The following is a 16,411-nucleotide window of genomic DNA, read 5'->3' as shown; positions in this document are numbered from 1 at the left end:
TTTCAAGGAATGACAATCTATGTAATTTGCTTATGTAGAAGTGTCATAACTTTGTCTTTGTAAATAAGCGCATTACTTTTAATGCTGTCTAAGTGGATCAGATGTTTTCATATGTGGTAGGGGTTGTCCCGCCTCCCATTGGTACGGAGCTTTTTCATTTTTCAGCTTGAAACTGTGCAATCTGGTGCATACTATAGCGAGTATTTTAACTTACACTTGAATGCAATATTTATGCTTTAAATTGGATTAGCTATGAATAGGATTAGGCTAAATTACATTCCTAACTACATTACACAGTAGAGCCAGGCTCTGATCAACAGGTGCAGCACATGAATGATCTTAGTGTATTCATGTATGGAAATCAGATTATAATCAAGCACTTGGCCCATGTTGACCAACCTGGGTCTCACTGCACACCTGGTATTACTCCTGACCCCAGTTGCATACCTTCTCTCATTCCTGACCCTGAGTCCACCTGGCCCCCTATTCTACCCTAATCACAGCTGCTTACCTGCTTAGGTTCCCAGTGCTGAACACTCCCATTGTCCCAGCTTTGACTAGTACTATTCCAGACCTTGACTCTGGATGCACACTTGGCCTTGCTCCTAGCCCCTCTGCACTGACAATATATCTGGCCTACACATAAAGTCCCATATCTGACCCCTGGACTTAACCTATTAAGTTCAAGTCCACAGGTACTTATCTAATGCGGTAATTTTTCATGGGGCACTTCACGGACCAAATTTTGAATAACAAAATTTGCTGCATCCATTGGCTTCCTTGTTATCTAACACGTTAGTTACTTTGTCAAAGAAATCATCAATTGGTTGAACACAATTTCTCATTCATAAAATTATACTCACTCAGCTGTATAAGTATTACGTTACCATTTCCTTCATTTTCCTAACAAACTGTCCTGAAGTCATTTTCATTATTTTGCAGTCTTCCTCTCAGCTGGAAATATTCTGAAATGCAACGTTCAATAACTATATATTTAAGCAATAATATTCTATTTACTGTGATCTTGAGAGTACATAGTATTTTTTGTGGTATTCATAAAACAACAATGATAAAAGGATGTTTGTTTTGATTACACCTACCACATACATACATTATTATATTACAGTTAATATGTACCGAGGACAAATTTTTGTTCCAATCCAATTCCCAATTACTTTTACATTGAAGTGATTGAAATCCAAGTGAAGCTTAAATGTCATCAGAAAAATAAAACCTCCGGAATGGATAATATTCATTACGTGGTTGGTTGGAGTCAGTATCAGCACAATTACTATATTAAACTTTGAATCTTGGTTCAAACTAAAACGAAAGAAAAATAATAACCTCCTCACACATTCCCCTGCAAGTATCTCTGTCACTCTTTTAAAATATGCCCCTTCTTTGCACAAACTCTTAAACATCGCATCTGAATCAGTTTCCATCTGATTACACTCCTTGAGGATGTTCATCTATGTGTTCAATTAATAAAACAACGAGATTGGGGACATTTTTATTCTACCCGTCAAAGGAATTTGGAGGGGGGAGGGGGGGGGTTAGAAATAGTCAGTGAGGTAAACAAACATAATAGTTGAGTGGCAAATGACAATAGTGCTACCTTCCCAATATTTAACTGAAGGAAATAATGGGTTATCGGGGCTGTATGTTGTGACAGACAGCCCGACACCGTGCATGTCATTTTAATATTGCACTTATCCCATCCCCCTGGATATTCCGGATGAATAAATTAAGGTTTTGTCAACTAATTACAAATCAGGCTAATTACAAATCAATAACATTAGCCAACTCCGAAGCACGAAGCGCTGAGCATTGGGATGCAGACATCACGGTCAACTGGCCTGAGTCCCCCACTCACATCTGACAGTGCTCTCCATCTGAACCAGGGGCCGCGGAGTGTTTTTGAAAGTGGGGGGGGGGGCTGAGCGATCACTGTCCTTCCTTGGAGGGGGGGGGGGGTAACCGGCAAGGGAGTGGAGCAACCAAGTAGGGGGAGGGTGTTTGTAATGTTGGCGAGTGTGGGCAAGTTGGGCTGAAGGGCCTGGGGGGATCCTGTGTTTGGGATGAGGTGTTTGGATGGTCCCCATCTTGACCACCTGGGGCCTGGTGGTGAGAAAGTCCAGGACCCAGGCACACAGGGGAGTGTTCAGTCCCAGTTCCAGCAGCTTCTCAACAAGTCTGGTGGGGACTATGGTTTTGAAAGCTGAACTGAAATCAATGAACAGCAGCCTCCCATACCCTCCCTTCTGGCTGTCAAGGTGAGAGAGCATGGTGTGCAAAACCTGGGAGTCCGCATCATCCGTGGATCTGTTTGAACGGTATGCGAACAGCAGCGGACCCATGGTGCGAGGAAGGAAGGCGCAGATGTAGTTTTTGATCAGCCTCTCAAAGCATTTCATGAGCACAGAGGTGAGGGCCACCGGTCGGTAGTCATTCAAGCAGGCTGGAGAGGCATTCTTAGGCACTGGTACAATGGTGGATCTCTTGAAGCAGGCAGGGACCACTCACTTGGCCAGGGAGAGGTTGAATATTGTGGTGAGCACTGGAGCTAGCTGATTAGCACAAGACTTTAGTACTTGCCCAGATATACCATCTGGGCCTACAGCTTTCCTCGTATTCATACGCGCCGGAGCCCTCCTCACGTCGTGCTCGGCCACCGAGAATGTTTACACATCCCCAGCGGTGTGCCTCAGTAAAGCCTCGCTAGCCAGCGTGCAGACGATGTTGTTGTTAGCCGGAGAGCTAGGGGCCCGCCTCAAATCGTGCATAAAAAGATAAGGAGGTGCTGGCACTCCCGGTTGAGGGGGGGCTGCTCTGGTAATTAGTAGCTGGTTCCTCTTGCAGCTGGTCATTTCTTGCAAACCCTTTCAAACTGAAGAAGAGTCACTAGTTGAGAACTTGCTCCTCAACTTCTCAGAGTACCTTTTCTTGGCAGCTCCGATTCCTCTTCTCAGGTTCTCAACCTGTAAGCTTCATCTTTAGACTGGCGGAGCTACCTGAGTTCTGCTGTAAACCAGGGCTTGTTGTTGAACCAGATCCAAGTTCTAGTGGGAATACAATTGTCCTCACAAAAGCTGACATATGATGTCACAGTGTCTGTAAACTCATCAAGGCTTGTGGTTGCTTCCCTGAACACATTCCAATCAGTGCAGTCAAAGCAGGACTGTAGGTTTTCAATGCCCTCGCTTGTCCACCTTTTCATTCTTCTGACCACCAGCAGATTTTAGTTTCTGCCTGTAGGTCGGAATAAGTTGAACTAAACAATGATCAGAGAGACCCAGAGCCACGCGGGGAACAGAGCGATATGCGTTCTTGATTGAAGTGTAACAGTGATTGAGTGTTCTCTCCCCTCTGGTGGGGCAGGTAACAAGAAGTCTGCACTTTGAAAGGTCTCGGCTGAGGTTAGCCTTGTTAAAGTCTCCCAAAACAATGACCATGGAGTCACTCTCTACCCTCATTACCCGGTCAGTGAGTTGCGTTTGCGTCTTGAGGGGGGGGGGGGGGGCGTAAACGTACTTGAGGGGGGGGGCGTAAATTCCAGTGAGAAGAAAAGAGGTATTGGATAGGCTGGGTGAGTGGGCAAATGTTTGGCAGATGCAGTGTAATGTGGATAAATGTGAGGTTATCCATTTTGGTGGCAAAAACGGGAAAGCAGACTATTATCTAAATGGTGGCCGATTGGGAAAGGGGGAGATGCAGCGAGACCTGGGTGTCATGGTACACCAGTCATTGAAGGGAGGCATGCAGGTGCAGCAGGCAGTAAAGAAAGCGAATGGTATGTTAGCTTTCATTGCAAAAGGATTTGAGTATAGGAGCAGGGAGGTTCTACTGCAGTTGTACAGGGTCTTGGTGAGACCACACCTGGAGTATTGCGTACAGTTTTGGTCTCCAAATCTGAGGAAGGACATTATTGCCATAGATGGAGTGCAGAGAAGGTTCACCAGACTGATTCCTGGGATGTCAGGACTGTCTTATGAAGAAAGACTGGATAGACTTGGTTTATACTCTCTAGAATTTAGGAGATTGAGAGGGGATCTTATAGAAACTTACAAAATTCTTAAGGGGTTGGACAGGCTGGATGCAGGAAGATTGTTCCCGATGTTGGGGAAGTCAAGGACAAGGGGTCACAGCTTAAGGATAAGGGGGAAATCCTTTAAAACCGAGATGAGAAGAACTTTTTTCACACAGAGAGTGGTGAATCTCTGGAACTCTCTGCCACAGAGGGTAGTTGAGGCCAGTTCATTGGCTATATTTAAGAGGGAGTTAGATGTGACCCTTCTGGCTAAGGGGATCAGGGGGTATGGAGAGAAGGCAGGTACGGGATACTGAGTTGGATGATCAGCCATGATCATATTGAATGGCGGTGCAGGCTCGAAGGGCCGAATGGCCTATTCCTGCACCTAATTTCTATGTTTCTATGTAAATTCCGTCGGGGAATAAAAGGGTTTGCAGTTCATAAAGAAGGATTCTAGATTGGGAGATCAGAAGTTAGACAGTATCATGATGTCGCTGCACCAGTCCTGGTTAGTGTAGAAGCATATTCCATTGCCTCTTGATTTTCCCTCTGCTTCACGGTCCACTCTGTGTAGTTGCAGGCCAGCCAGTTGCTGTGCATTGTCCAGCGTCGAAAACACAACCAGGTCTCGGAGAAGCACAGGGAAGCAGCTCGAGAGAAGTCCTTGTTTGTTTGGCACAGGAGTTGCAGTTCATCCACTTTGTTGTTGAGAGAACGTAGATTTGCAAGGAATATACTCGGGAACAGTGTGCGTAATCATCGTCGCCGGAGTCGGGTGAGTGCTCCAGAGCACTTCCCACGTGTCCTCCTCCGTCTCTAGACCTTGAACACAGCCACAGCCCCGCCAACGAGTATGTCCAAATAATCCAGCGAGTGAGAGAAATCCGGAACGATGTTTGGAGGTACCGTATGTCTGATGTTAATGAGTACCTCCCTCGTGAAAGTGATCTTTGTGGGGTTTTCACAGACGACACAAACAAACAACACATACAAAACAGCAAGGAGCAGTACACCGTGGCAGCCATCGTCAGTGCCAGCCGGATTCCAGTCTATTTTTCTGGAAATAGATTCCAGTCTCTCCAGGGAGCTGTGGGAGAGGATGCATTGAAATGTACAAAGTTCTTAAGAGGTTTGATAGGGAGAGAATAATGTTTCTCCAGATACTGTAGATGCATTTAAAGCTTCAGAACATGTTGATATAATTGCCGGTTGTTCAATACAAAATATACATTTAAATTTGCTCTGAGTACCAGTATCCTGTGTGGTTTTATTTATCTCTAGGTGAATGTTTCATTCCCATTATTTAGAACTATGTTTGTTCATGGTCCAGTAAATTAAAACTGTTTATAAATAGCATACAGTAGTAATATGTAAAATACAATATAATAGTATGTAAAATACGACGTGGAAGATACGCTTTGACATATTCCGACTGCATTTGTGCACTTTATGTGTCTTTGAAACTTCCCCATTTCACTCAGTATATTAAACGTTAAATTTCCTTTAACTATTATGTAGCAAATGTAGCAAACCCTGGTATTAATGAACTAGTAAGACATTTTACTAGTCTATTTTGTTTTGCAGACACAGGCCCCTGGAACCACCCTGCCTTTGAACAATACTGTAAACATGATTGGACTATCGGGTGCTCAGATGCATTGTCCACCGGTATCTCAGCCAACTCTCCGGCAAACTCCTTCCCCCGCCTCCATCTCTGCCTCTGCCGTTGCCACAGCTGCTGGAAGTATACCATCCATCCAGCATTCGGCCCCTTCTGGCATGACTTCTCCTCAACCGGCAACTTCCCAGTCTCAGGCCTCCACTCCAGCTTCCTCTTCAGGTCAGACTTCAACACCGACAGCAACACCAGCACGGAGTACCACCCCAAATCAGACTCCACCTAGGACCCAAACCCCGACGCAGCCTCTAACACCAGTACAATCACAGCAGTCGGTAACAACACCACAGCCAATGCAACAGTCGGTCGGGCCACCTCAGCCTACAACTCCTGTAAGTAGTCTTGCTCAAAATAAAATGCAATAATGCAATTCCAAAATGAAAACAAAATGGTGAAAACAGTCAGTGGAAAGGAACACACGTTAATGTTTCAGGTCAAAGACACATCATCAGAAGTGAATTCCAAGAATTTCCAGTATTTTTTCATTTTATTGCTTAGAACAAAAAGGATTTGTGTAAATGACAGCTGAGTATTTCATGCTATCGGTGAATCTTTTTTTTTCTTCCTTTTTATGCTAATCATAGTTTTTATAAAATTAGTAACACTTTTCATTAGTAATTTAAATACTGTAAAGAATGTGGAGACGTTTTGAATTTTTGGCATTGAATCCCTGGAGTTTTCAATATCACCGATTTAAACACAAAGCACCTCAGTTGGTCAGTCAGCATTCGTGGATGGAATGGACAGGCAATGATTCAGGTCGACCCTTCTTCAGACTGGAGAAGTACCCTGACTCCAAAACGTCATCTGACCATTCCCTCCACGGCTGCTGCCCGTTGAGTTCCTTCAGCACTTTATGCTTTGCTCAGGATTCCAGCATGAGCGGTTTCTTGTGCCTCCATTTTCAATATCATTTACTGGTTAAGATTTTACAAGTTAATTCATCACTTTTTGGCTGAACTGTAAATAGTTCAGATATTCCTGTCTAATCTCAAAAATCTTTCAATGAAAAGTGTAGATTGGTTATCGCATGTGAACCAATCAGAGTAATGTAGCATCACTAACTCCACCTTACTGTACACTTTATATTAACACCCATTTCCTACATTGCGTAGTTATACTAGTAGTAGCGATGAACTAACAACCCACTGTACTGCTCTACTATACCTTATGATTAAAGATGATTTAAACTCCTGACCTGTGTCTGTTAAGTCGTTTACATGGTGTCAGAAAGCGTGAAGTAACCCACTGCGTCCGTATACCGGGTTTTATTTGCCTTTTATTAGTTTGATCTTTTATTACCATGGCTCATTCGTGCCGCAAGCCAGCTCAGCTCATCTTTGATTCAGACATTGGAGAACGATGGAGGCTTTTCGAGATTGACTACGAACACTATATCAACATCGTCCATCGCAATGATCCAGATGAGGTCAAGGCTTTGCTCTTGCTAAACCTGGCGGTACCCGAGGCTCTGATTCGCGCGCAAACCTTCGACTTTGCGCAAGTTGTACTTAACGGTATTGGCCAGGTATGCGTAACCCCAATGTCCTGCTGCATAAATTCCGTGAACTGTGTGACCTGCCTTCTAACCGCATCCTGGAAAGAGCTAAATTCTTCGCGCGACAACAGCTTCCTGACGAATCTGTTGAACGTTTCATTTGCGACTTGAGATACATGGCTCAGCGATGTCGCTTCGGTGAAATAATGAATGAGTTGATACGTGTCAAACACGTTAGTGGTATGTCTGATCAAAAGCTCAAAACAGAACTACTTCGTAATGCTGACCTAACTCTCGAACAAGCTGTGCATGCCTGCCGTATGTCGGAGGTTGTGGCCCCACTGAGCGACCTGTTTGACACTCATAAGAAGAGTATAAACCAGACGGGCTTCACTAAACACGCCATGCTGACAACTAGCAGAAAATTTGTGAATGAACCGCCGTAAAGGTGCCCTAACTAACTACTTCCACAACAAAGGTCGGCTATTCTGTCCAGCAAACGGCAAGCCATGCAACTACTGCAAGAAAATGAACCACTTCGCCGTTTGCTGCAGGTCCCGTGGGAACCGCAATTCCAGTTTGGCGTCTAATCTACACCTGCTGCGACAAGACCAAACATTCTCCGACTACCAAGAACAGCTCGAAGCTGCCCGCGAGGATGATCCAATTAGCTCATATGAAGAGTCTACTGTTCACACTCTCCTACACACAGCTGGTAAGCTTTTGGATCACTCTTTGTTTCCTTGCTAATTAATAACAAGCCTGTGAAGGCCAAATTGGATACTGGAATTTGCGTGAATGTAATGTCGCTGAACGTCTACAACAAGATAAGAAATAATGAGACGTTGACTAGAGACGCCTCTACCTTGCATGCCTATGGGGGGGAGGTGATGTACCCCCTTGGAAAAACTAGCTTCTTTTGTGTAATGGAAAATGTCACAAAAAATCTGATTTTCAACGTCCTAAAATCAAAGTGCGACTTTTCTGGGAATTCATGCATGCCAGGACCTGGGGTTAGTCTCTTTCGGCCGCTCCGTCCACAAGCTACAAATATCTGATGACCCGATTCAAAACTACCAAGATCTGTTCGATGATACACTGGGCAAGCTGCCTGTGACTTACAAAATCGCCATTGACCCCATCGTCGTCCCAGCCGTCCGTGCCCCTCACATGCCAGGCGTGACAGAATCCAGACTGAACTTAAAAATATGGTGTCCATGGGTGTACTGGCTGAAATCAGTGAACCTACAGACTGGGTTTCCACCATGGTTGTCACGAAATAGAAAGATAAAGATGAGCTCAGAGTGTGCATCAACCCAAGAGACCTAAACACAGCGCCCACACTATCTGACGAGAACTATCGGAGACGTCGCGGCTCAAATCGGTCGCGCAACAGTGTCCTCCGTGGTGGATGCAAAAAGCTTGTTCTGGCAGATACCTCTAGATGACGAGTCCTCGAACCTCACCACGTTTGCCACACCATTTGGCAGATTCAAATTTCCCATAATGCCATTTGGTATCAATTCGGCTAGCAAAGTTTTTCAGAGAACCATGGAACAGCTGTTCGCAGGCTTCCCATGCGCTATCATTGCTGATGACATGCTGCTGCATGGCAAGGACCTAGCGGAGCATGACTCAAATTTAAAGCAGATTCTGGACAGGGCACGTGAGATTAACCTAAAGTTCAACCCCAAGAAATGCAAGTTCCGCGTTCCCGAGGTCACCTATGTCGGACACGTATTCACCTACAATGGACTGAAGCCAGACCCTAAGAAAACTGCAGCCATCAACAAAATGCTTTCCCCTGCCGACGTACTCAGCCTTCAATGCTTTCTGGGTATGGTCAACAATCTAGGAAAGTTTATACCCAATCTCAGCTAACTCATCTTGCCACTGAGGCAGCTCACCCACAAGGACACTGCCTGGATCTGGTACCAGCAACACCAACAGGTGCTTGACTTTAAAAACTACAGCTGGCCAGCGCTCCCACCTTGACATACTTCGACCTGATGCGACAAGTCACAATTACCTGTGATGCCTCCCAATACGGGTTGGGCGCAGCCTGCATTCAAACATCTGCCAACGGCAAAGTGCGGCCTGTATCGTGCGCCTCTCGCACCATGACGGACACCGAGCAGCGCTATGCCCAAATCGAAAAGGAGCTGCTAACTGTTGTCTTCGCATGCTCCAAATTTAAAGATTTCATCTTTGGGAAAACTTTCACAATCGAAACTGACCATCAACCACTAGTAACCATCCTGAACAAACCTATTCACGCAGCGCCTGCATGTTTGCAGAGCATGATGATGCAGCTCCAGCAATTTGATTTCAAGATCATTTACAAAACAGGCAAAGACATGCTCATCACCGACACTCTCTCGACAACGGAAGACAATTCACCAGCCACGCATTCAAACACTTTGCCAGACGATGGAACTTCCATCATGTCACCAGCAGCCCTGAATATCCCCCAATCCAACGGCCTAGCTGAACGTGCCGTCTGGAGCGCAAAACAACTAATGGAACGTTCTCATCTTGCCAAGTCTGATGTCTACCTCGACCTCCTGAACCTGAGAAACATTTCCAGGGACGGGGTCCTGGGTTTTCCCACTCAACCGCTGATGTCTCATACAACACGACCTCCACTACCCGTTGCCCAGCAACAGCTGAAGCCACAGGTGCTCAAACCCACTGCGGTCCAGATGCGCATTCAGGAGAGACACGATATTCAGAAGCGCTCCTATGACAAGTCCAGCAAACCACTAAAACCTCTAATGCAAGGTCAAGTGGTCCGTTTGCAGGCTGCTGTGGGACATACCCATCTGGGTTTTGTTGTAGGCTCATCCAAAGAACCTCGTTCCTACCTTATCAACGCCGATGGTGTTCTGTACCAGCACAGCCGTCAACATCTACTGCTTGTGACCGAACCTCAACCAGCTCCTACCGGTCCATATGCACCGCCTCTGCCGTTCAAACCCTCCGCTGCCCCTGTTCTCCCTGGTCCCAGCATGCACTCTCCGCCTCGGTCGGTTACCCCAGCCACCCACGTTAAAATTCCCGCATGCTCACCCCGCCGGTCTCCTCAAGTGTCTCCGGCTGCACTCTCTTTTTCGGGTTCTCCACCTCCCAGCCCCACTGACTTTTCTGGTACGGAGGGAGAGGGGTTTGTCCGTATGCGTTCGGGTCGCATTAGTAGACCACCTGACAGGTACGGCAAGTATGTTTAACTGCATGTGTTTACATTTGTCTCTCTACGGGGAAGGATGTAGATTGGTTATTGCATGTGAACCAATCGGAGTAATGCAGCATTACTAACTCCACCTGACTGTACACTTTATATTAACACCCATTTCCTACATTGCGTAGTTATACTAGTAGTAGCGATGAACTAACAACCAACTGTACTGCTCTACTATATCTTATGATTAAAGATGATTTAAACTCCAGACCTGTGCCTGTTAAGTCGTTTACAAAAAGTTTGAACACTCAAATAGAATAAAGCAATTCTACAGTGTTCTACAGTTCTGCTCTACAGGCAATTGAACCATCCTATCACCAACTAGAGAGCGTCCTGAGCTACCATCCATCTCATTGGAGACCTTCAGACTATCTTTGTTCGGACTTTACTGGACTTTATCTTGCACTAAATGTTATTCCCTTTCTGCTGTGTCAGTGCACTGTGAATAACTTGATTGTAATCATGTATAGTCTTTCGACTGACTGGATAGCATGCAATAAAAAAGTTTTTCATTGTACCTCGGTGCGCATGACAATAAACTAGACTAAATAATAATGTTTTATTGCTTATAATTCAACTGTCAAACCAGTGGTGCTGTTTCAGGAACCATCCCACAATCTATGCACCAATATAATTTATGCTTAAATATGTAGTGTGATTGCTAGATCACAAATTATCTAGATTGTTGCCATTAACTCTTGCACCAGAGATTTGTTAATGTTAGGTTATTTGTTCACTATTTCTCATTGCACGATGCAGCTATCTTTACAATTGAAACATGTGTGTTTCTGTTCTAAATGTTAAAGCTCTCACAATCTGCGGCAAGCATGGATGGTAGAGTGGCCACCCCAGCCTCTGTGGCTAGTACAGACACTAACTCGCAGCAGCTCATCACCGAAGCACCGCTGTCTGAAGCCAAAACCGAGGCCAAAATGGACGACGTGGAATCCGAGCCACCAGATGCCCAGACGGAAGTCAAAACCGAGGTACAGAAGTCAGCAAGTATCACAACTCTTGAAGTATTCCCCCAAAAAATGATTGTACCCTTGGTAGATAAATCACCGGCTGGGCTGCATCCTAGGTGACTCAGGGAAGTAAGGGTTGAAAATGTGGTGGTATTGGCCATCATTTTCCTTTTTTCTTTGACAATGGGGTAATGCTAGAGTGCTGGAGGACTGTAATTACTGCCCTACTGCAGATAAAGGAGAAATGATAAACCCAGCAATGATGTGCAGTCACTCAACCGTGAACGTGGGGGACATGATGGAAACAACAATCAGGGACACATTTAATAGTTATTCAGATAAGTAGTAATAGTACGTTAAACCCAGCATGGGGCTGTTAAAGACAAGTTGTACTTAACTAAATTGATTTATTTTTTTGTTGAGGAAATAGGGGTTGGTGTTGTGCACGTGGACTGCAAAAAGGCATTTGATATCGTGCCAAAAAAAGCTAGTCAATAAATTTAATCCCAAAGAATTAAAGGGCTAGTGACAATACAAGTACAAAATTGTCTTTGGGCAGGAAAGAACACAGAGATGAATTGATTGGGTGTTACATGGGCTGTAGAAAATGATGTGTTACACAGAGGTCTACCACGACCACCAGTTTTCTTAATGTGTGATAATGTTGGGTGTGGGTGTACAGAGCACCACTTCTAATCAAAGCAAATTACACAAAACTTGGATGTATGGGGAAAAGTAAGGAAAGTTGTGATAGATTTCAGGAGTATATAATGAAAATTAACAAGGAGAAATGAAACAAAGTGATGCATTTTCCAAGTATCGAAGGATATACAGTGCCCTCCATAATGTTTGGGACAAATACCCATCATTTATTTATTTGCCTCTGCACTCCACAATTTGAGATTTGTAATAGAAAAAAACATTATGGAGGGCACTGTAGCTTTGTGTTTTTAATCTATCTGCGGAATGACGAGGTGTCTTCATGTCCACAGCTGAAGGAAGAGAGTAACGAAAGTGTTGAAAACAAGCAGGATGCAATGGAGGAGGTGGAGGAGGAGGAGAAACCAGAGATTAAAACCGAACCCAAAGAGGAGGAGGAGACTGGAGCCAATGCATCATCTCAGTCATCAGCATCGCCTCCACAGTCACGTCGAAAGTGTAGGTGTCTCATAGTAAACTCATATACCATTCAAATAGCTTCTGCACCCAGCTCTCAGGGATGTTGCATATGAATTATTTCACACCCCTGGGTACATGAAGCTAGTGCTGCACAGTAATTGTTTTGTGCATGATCTCCAGCAGCAGTGTGCTATCAAGCATTAGGCCAAAGCAGTCAAGCCCACAGCATGAAGAGTTTTATTCACACACAGGCAAGCCCTAACTGCACAGGTGAGGACTGAAAGGGAAACAGATTTACTTGTTTTTTGTGGGCATTTGGTCATATCACTGGAAGCTGTCCATTCCTTGGGAACATCTGTGCTTTAAAACTCTCTTATAATGGTTACTATAATCTGAACCTGGTGAACATAGAGCTGTTATCTAGATGAGCACCCACTCTCCAAGTGTGCCATCTCCTAAAAGCTACTACAACCTTTTGATGAAAGCACAATTGACTATACAGTGCATTCAGAAAGTATTCAGACAGACCCCTTCACTTTTTCCACATTTTGTTACATTAAAGCCTTATTTTAAAATGGATTAATTTTTTTTTTATCATCAATGTACACACAATACCCCAGAATGAAGAAGCGAAAACAGGCGTTTAGAAATGTTTGCAAAGTAATCAAAAATAAATAACTGAAATATCACATTTACATAAGAATTCAGACCTTTTGCTATGATACTCAAAATTGAGCTTAGGTTCATCCTGTTTCCATTGATTATCCTTGAGATGTTTCTACAACTTGATTAGAGTCCACCAGTGGTAAATTAAATTGATTGGACATGATTTGGAAAGGCACACACCTGTCTATATAAGGTCCCACAGTTGACAGTGCATGTCAGAGCAAAAACCAAGCCACGAAGACTAAGGAATTGTCCGTAGACCTCTGAGACAGGATTGTGTCAAGACACAGATCTGGGGAAGGGTATAAAGCAATTTCTGCAGCATTGCAGGTCCTGAAGAGCACAGTGGCCTCCGTCATTCTTAAATGGGAGAACTTTGGAACCACCAGGACTCTTCATAGAGCTGGCCAAACTGAGCAATCGGGGGAGAAGGGCCTTGGTCAGGGAGGTGACCAAGAACCCAATGGTCACTCTGACAGAGCTCCAGAGTTCCTCTGTGGAGATGGGAGAACCTTCCAGAAGGACAACTATATTTGCAACATTCCACCAATTAGGCCTTTATTGTAGAGTGGCCAGATGGAAGCCACTCCTCAGTAAAAGGCGCATGACAGCCCTCTTGGAGTTTGCCATAAGTCACCTAAAGCACTCTCAGACCATGAGAAACAACCATGGTCTGATGAAACCAAGATTGAACTCTTTGGCCTGAATGCAAAGCATCACATTTGGAGGGAACCAAGCACCGCTCATCACAGTGGTGGCAGCATCATGCTGTGGGGATGTTTTTCAGTGGCAGGAACTGGGAGACTAGTCAGGATTGAGGGAAAAATGATCGGTGCAAAGTACAGAGAGATCCTTGATGAAAACCTGCTCCAGAGCGTTCTGGACCTCAGACTGGGACGGAGGTTCACCTTCCAAAGGACAACGACCCTAAGTACACAGCCAAGACTACGCAGGAGTGGCTTTGTGACAAGTCTGTGAATGTCCTTGAGTGGCTCAGCAAGAGCCCGGACTTGAACCCGATCGAACATCTCTGGAGGGACCTGAAAATAGCTGTGCATCGACTCTCCTTCTCTACAGAGCTTGAAAGGATCTGCAGAGAAGAATGGGACATATTACCCAAATACAGGTGTGCCAAGCTTGTAGCGTCATACCCAAGAAGACTTGAAGCTGTAATCGCTGCCAAAGGTGCCTCAACAAAGTACTGAGTAAAGGGACTGAATACTTATGTAAATGTGATATTTCAGTTATTTCTTTTTAATTACTTTGCAAACATTTCTAAACGCCTGTTTTTGCTTTTTTATTATGGGGTATTGTGTGTAGATTGATGATAAATAAATGAATTTAATCTATTTTAAAATAAGGCTGTAACATAACAAAATGTGGAAAAAGTGAAGAGGTCTGAATACTTTCTGAATGCACTGTATCAGAAGCAATGTGTCATTATCTACTGAACTAGAGCATGGTCTTGTGATGAGCTGACCTTACTGATCTTTGTCTTCTGTTAGTTTTCAAACCAGAGGAACTGCGGCAAGCACTTATGCCCACGCTTGAAGCATTGTACCGTCAAGACCCAGAATCGCTGCCATTCAGGCAGCCTGTAGATCCCTCACTGTTGGGAATTCCTGTGAGTACTAATTGGTGAATATGTTTGACCTTGTTACCGTGTGCAGCTGCTAGTATTGTTAGATGATGTTTCAACCATGCCTTCAGTGACAGTTTTTTTTTGTAGCTGGGGTTTCATGCAGCTGAACATTTTATATGTTAAAGTGTAACATGGAGATGTGAGTACCACCCTTCGTGTGAAAATGTTGCCCTTCGATCTTTCCCCTCTCACCTTAAACCTATGCCCTCTATTTCTTGATTCCCTTACCTTGGGGGAAAAATGTACATTCACCCTTTTTATGCCCCTCATCAATTTATACATTTCTATAAGATCACCCCTCAGTCTCCTGCACTCCACTATCTACCGAAATGCTGTAAATACTGTTTTGTGTGCTATCCAGGCAAACCATACCATACATGAGTAAAACAGGTAGTGCAAAAGGAGAAAGGAAACAGTGCATAGGATAGTGTTACAGCTGTAGAGAAAGTGCAGATTTTTTTTTAAGTACATGGTCCCCTTTACAATTTTCTGTTCAACTGCACAAGCTCCATTGAAATCATGTGTACTGTGCCACGGCTGGCCTTGGGAGTCCAGTCACAGAACTTCTTAAGCAGTTACCATGACCATTACTGTCCATAGTCTGGAACTTGTGCATTAGGCAACGCATATGAGAAAGTTCTGGACATCTAATCTGGACATCTAAATAAAGACTGTTCCATTTCAAATCATTGGAAACTACTGCCGTATGGTGGACCATGATGTTTCCTTTATATTATGTACAAATGCCCTGAATCGATTGTTAATGTTTATTTGGTTGTACTCCCTTACCATGTAAAGTTATTGCAAGCTGTATCAAATACTCTTCCATTTGTTGCAAAGATTCTAATTTGGCGTTTCCAACATGAGGTAGGTTCTGGAAGATAGACTGACAGCATTGTATGGCTGAAAGTGGCCCTTGCATTTTACCTGATGAATGTAGTTACTTCGATATATGCAGTGATTATATTTTTGTTTCTCAGGGAAAATACTGAATCAATCAGACTGTCAGCCTGATATTCATTTTCTTTGTTCTGGAGGAAGCTGGTGGTTTAGTGGTTAGCCTGAGAAAATTTAAAACCGCCTGCTTCTTAGATCCACAAACGAGTTAAGTTGCAAGTTTAACCGCACACCTGCTGCACTGTGTGGTGGTTGCAAATGATAGTAGGTTTTTGATGCAATAGAAACTGATTCTGAGTTTGCTCATTGTGATGTTGTTAATATAATCCATGTACAATAACCATTCCTATGTTAGTCAGCCCCTTTCATGAACCACTGCAGTTGGTGTGGTGAACATATCCCACAGTGCTGTTAGGTAAGAAATCTTAAGATGTTCATCGACACTGAAGGAACATAGCCACATCTGGATGGGCATGAATTAGACAAAAGTTCGGTGAGGGCTACTAGCATTGTCCTTCCTTTCTGCTTCCTAGAAGCTAGAGGTTGTGGACTTTGGGAGATGTAGTTTAGTTTAGAGATACAGTGCGGAACAGGCCCTTCAGCCCACCGACTCCGCTCCGACTAGTGATCCCCGCACACTAACACTATCTTGCACACACTAGGGACAATGTACACTTA

General features: G+C 44.2%; 1 protein-coding gene across 2 annotated transcripts in view; it reads left to right on the top strand.

Annotated features, from left to right (window-relative positions):
* Window positions 1-16,411, top strand: part of LOC129706899 (CREB-binding protein-like) — a 126,724-nt gene that overhangs the window by 49,664 nt on the left and 60,649 nt on the right. For both annotated transcript variants that reach the window (XM_055651526.1, XM_055651525.1), the window contains exons 14-17: window positions 5,615-6,040; window positions 11,251-11,430; window positions 12,402-12,567; window positions 14,700-14,818. In XM_055651526.1, coding sequence (XP_055507501.1) covers window positions 5,615-6,040; window positions 11,251-11,430; window positions 12,402-12,567; window positions 14,700-14,818 — 891 coding nt within the window. The remainder of the gene's footprint in view (window positions 1-5,614; window positions 6,041-11,250; window positions 11,431-12,401; window positions 12,568-14,699; window positions 14,819-16,411) is intronic.

Source organism: Leucoraja erinacea, chromosome 20 (assembly GCF_028641065.1).
Source record: "Leucoraja erinacea ecotype New England chromosome 20, Leri_hhj_1, whole genome shotgun sequence".
Lineage (NCBI taxonomy): Eukaryota > Metazoa > Chordata > Chondrichthyes > Rajiformes > Rajidae > Leucoraja > Leucoraja erinaceus.
Note: the sequence above shows the minus strand (reverse complement) of the source record. Positions and strands in the feature narration are given on the sequence as shown.